Source organism: Phytophthora parasitica (genome assembly GCF_000247585.1).
Source record: "Phytophthora parasitica INRA-310 unplaced genomic scaffold supercont2.25, whole genome shotgun sequence".
NCBI classification, from domain to species: domain Eukaryota; phylum Oomycota; class Peronosporomycetes; order Peronosporales; family Peronosporaceae; genus Phytophthora; species Phytophthora nicotianae.
In genome coordinates, this window is record NW_008649011.1 from 830,922 (window position 1) to 832,215 (window position 1,294).

Below are 1,294 nucleotides of genomic sequence, written 5' to 3' on the forward strand. Positions count from 1 at the left end.
TCACGGGGAAGCGGCCACTGTCGCGTCACACAGTACTTTGAGCCGGGCACGAGATCGATCTCGTGCCGAACGCCACAATCGGGGGGAAGTTCAGCCGGGACCTTGTCGGGGAAGATGTCGATGAACTCGCGGACCAGCGGAGCAACCGGGTTGCCGGCGGCTTCGAGTGCCGGTAACGACTTGGCCAAATAGCGGGCTTCATGGGCGGACTTAGGCTCAGTGCCTTTCGGGCGTTCCCGGGCGTCGGACGCGGGGTCACCGACATCAACATCAGCGCCGACAGCCGCAATAGTCGCGGTGTTGTCCGCGACGATCATGCAAACCTGCTCGATCTCACCATGCTTCAAGTTGTGGAGGAAGTGTTTCCACGACAAGCCAGGCAACGTGGTGATCTCGGATGCGTTACACGGGGGGCGTGCGACCACGACGTCGCACGTACGCGGGTTCGTCGCCGCGTCATCCCCCATCAGAACGGCGATGACCTCGGAGTCAGACACGTCTGACTCGTACGGTGGAGCGTGGGGTCGCCGAGGCGGGCGGCGACCACGGCGACGGACAGGTCGGACAAACTCCTCCGTAGCAGGCAGTGGGAGACCACGCTCGACCAAGTCTGCAGTTCTCAGACGCCGGGACACGACATTGGCGTCAACTTCATCAGGGAGCCCCTGCTCGACCACATGCGGGAGCCCCTGCTCGACCGCACGTGGGAGACCACACTCAGCCACGTCTTCTTGTTCGTCTTCGACGGAGAGCCGCTGCTCGTCCGTGCGTGGGAACCTCCGCTCAACCACGGTGGTGTCTGCTGCCGAGAGCCGCTGCTCATCGGGACGTGGGAACCCATACTCGACCACGTCAGACGCGTCTTGAGTCACCTGCTCAAGACCGACCCTCGCGAAGCGGTCGCTTCGCGCCATCAACGTGGACATTAAGGACAATCAGTCTCGAGTCACTGCTGGAGGTGGTGGCAAAAAGGTGTGCACGAAGCCCGGAACAGCTAGGAGGAGGCTCTGCCACCAGAGAGCCATCGCTCCTTCCACAACCAGTAGGGCGCCCCGCGCCTACTGGTTGTCGCCGTTTTTTTGACTCGACGATGGTACCATCAGCGTCTTCGGCGACGACGTGTGCCATGACCGGAGCGGGAGCGCGGCACACAGCCGCGCGATGTCCAAGCTTGCGACAGCGGAAGCATCGCATGGGGCGAGTGCTTCGACTAGGGCCCGCCCGAGGCGGTCGGGCAGACGACGTTGGCGCCCGTGGTAATCCTGAATGGCATCAGGCTCCGTGACGGAAGGGG

At 63.3% G+C, this 1,294-nt stretch overlaps 1 protein-coding gene across 1 annotated transcript in view; it reads right to left on the reverse strand.

Moving 5' to 3' along the window:
- The window catches only part of PPTG_11944 (hypothetical protein), a gene marked incomplete at both ends in the record, with an annotated part of 3,392 nt that extends 2,466 nt beyond the window's left edge, over positions 1-926 (reverse strand). Inside the window, one exon of the mRNA XM_008907201.1 lies at positions 30-926. Within this exon, the coding sequence (XP_008905449.1) occupies positions 30-926 (897 nt within the window). The remainder of the gene's footprint in view (positions 1-29) is intronic.
- Between the last annotated feature and the right edge of the window lie 368 nt (positions 927-1,294).